General features: G+C 30.6%; 1 protein-coding gene across 1 annotated transcript in view; it reads right to left on the bottom strand.

The window, feature by feature from the left end:
- The window catches only part of PCLO (piccolo presynaptic cytomatrix protein), a 352477-nt gene that overhangs the window by 78718 nt on the left and 272219 nt on the right, over window positions 1-1540 (bottom strand). The window contains 1 exon segment of the mRNA XM_006925736.2: window positions 1465-1540. This exon segment is cut by the window's right edge and continues 136 nt beyond it. Coding sequence (XP_006925798.1) covers window positions 1465-1540 — 76 coding nt within the window.

Below are 1540 nucleotides of genomic sequence, written 5' to 3'. Positions count from 1 at the left end.
ATTAGAATTGGGGAAGACTTCATGCAAGAAGGTTTCCTGTCACTCTTATTTCATTGGTTATATAAAAATGCTTTGCTGAAGGAAATTGGTGAGTTTAGAGAAGATAGAAAATTACTAGAAGCTTATCAGAAAATTAGAATTCATAGGCTTAGAATTCAGTGACTGATTAGACAATGTGAATGAAGAGAAAAGAAGAGTCAATAGTGCTCTTAAATATCTTGAGGATGGTGCTGTCAATTGCTGAAATCAAAAATATCAAGATGACAGACTTGTAGAACCTATAATGGGCTTGCTTTGGAAATTTTGCTAGCAGATTTTGTCATGTCTTTAGGTCTTCTACATAGAGATATTGAGAAAGAAATTATCTTCTATGTGGAAATGTTGAGGAAAAAACATCAGTCTGTAACTCAGAAGACAGGGAACCTCATTGAGGTAATTCTTCAAAATTAACACAAAATCGCATGTTTGAAATTACAGTTGTGTTAAAATTTATTTTGAAATTGAGTCTAACTGTCCTTGAATTATTCTTCATGAACTCTTGCTATATTTAGTTTAAAATAAGTCATTTCATAATGCAATGATTAAAATCATCCTACCTTTGTTGTTGGCTTCTGAATAAAAGAGATTTTTGGTGACATCTGCTGTGTTTCTATACTTAGTAAAATAAACTTTGTATTCTGAAGTCCAGTCAATTTATCCAATAATACTCTGTCTTTCCCATATATCTCACCACATAAAGAAAAGACTTTATTCATGTTTATACAAAATAATGCTTTTCTAATATATTTATTGACCATGAGGAAAATTTCTCTATTAACAATCAAATCTATGAGGGAAAAATTACAAACTACATTTTTATCCGCTTTTATAAGGTTAAGCAATTATTTTTCTGTTTCTTTTTAATTCTCCAGTATCTTTGAAATATAAGTGTTAGAAACATTTGTTTCAAATAAAGATTTACATCAAGAGAAAATTTATTAGTATAGAATTAGGGTTAAAATTCAAAGTGGCAATACTATATTACTGGTTTTCTTTTTTCTTATTATCCTAAACTCTCTTTATCTCTCTGTCTTTTTAGCCTTAAGTTATACAATCTAATGTAATGTATATCTTATGTTTTTAAAAGGATGGAAAGCTAATATTTGATACACACGGAGACTCAGAATTATGCAACAAAAGTGAAGAAAATACAGCAGGAAATAAGAAATATCAGACATATTTTTTCAAGTTTCTCATAACAATAACTGCTAAAATATTTTGAGATATAGAAATACGTAATCTTGATACGTCTCGAATCAGTTACATACTCAGAAATGGAAAAACTTTTTTTTTTTTGCTTCAATAGTCATTTGGACATGAGAAATCACAAGAACAATATCATTTTGATTCTGTATTTCCTATCTCCTAGTCTAAATTAGGAGGTAGAAAACAAGTAACTTAGAGGTCACATCAAACACTTCTCACCTTGCTGCTGCTGTGTTTCTTTTTGCTCACGGAGGGTGACCCTGGTTGTCCAGGGCTAGGAACAGCTGGATCCTGC

This window comes from Pteropus alecto, unplaced genomic scaffold (assembly GCF_000325575.1).
Source record: "Pteropus alecto unplaced genomic scaffold, ASM32557v1 scaffold69, whole genome shotgun sequence".
NCBI classification, from domain to species: domain Eukaryota; kingdom Metazoa; phylum Chordata; class Mammalia; order Chiroptera; family Pteropodidae; genus Pteropus; species Pteropus alecto.
The sequence above is the reverse complement of the archived record's forward strand: the minus strand, read 5'-3'. Positions and strand labels throughout refer to the sequence as shown.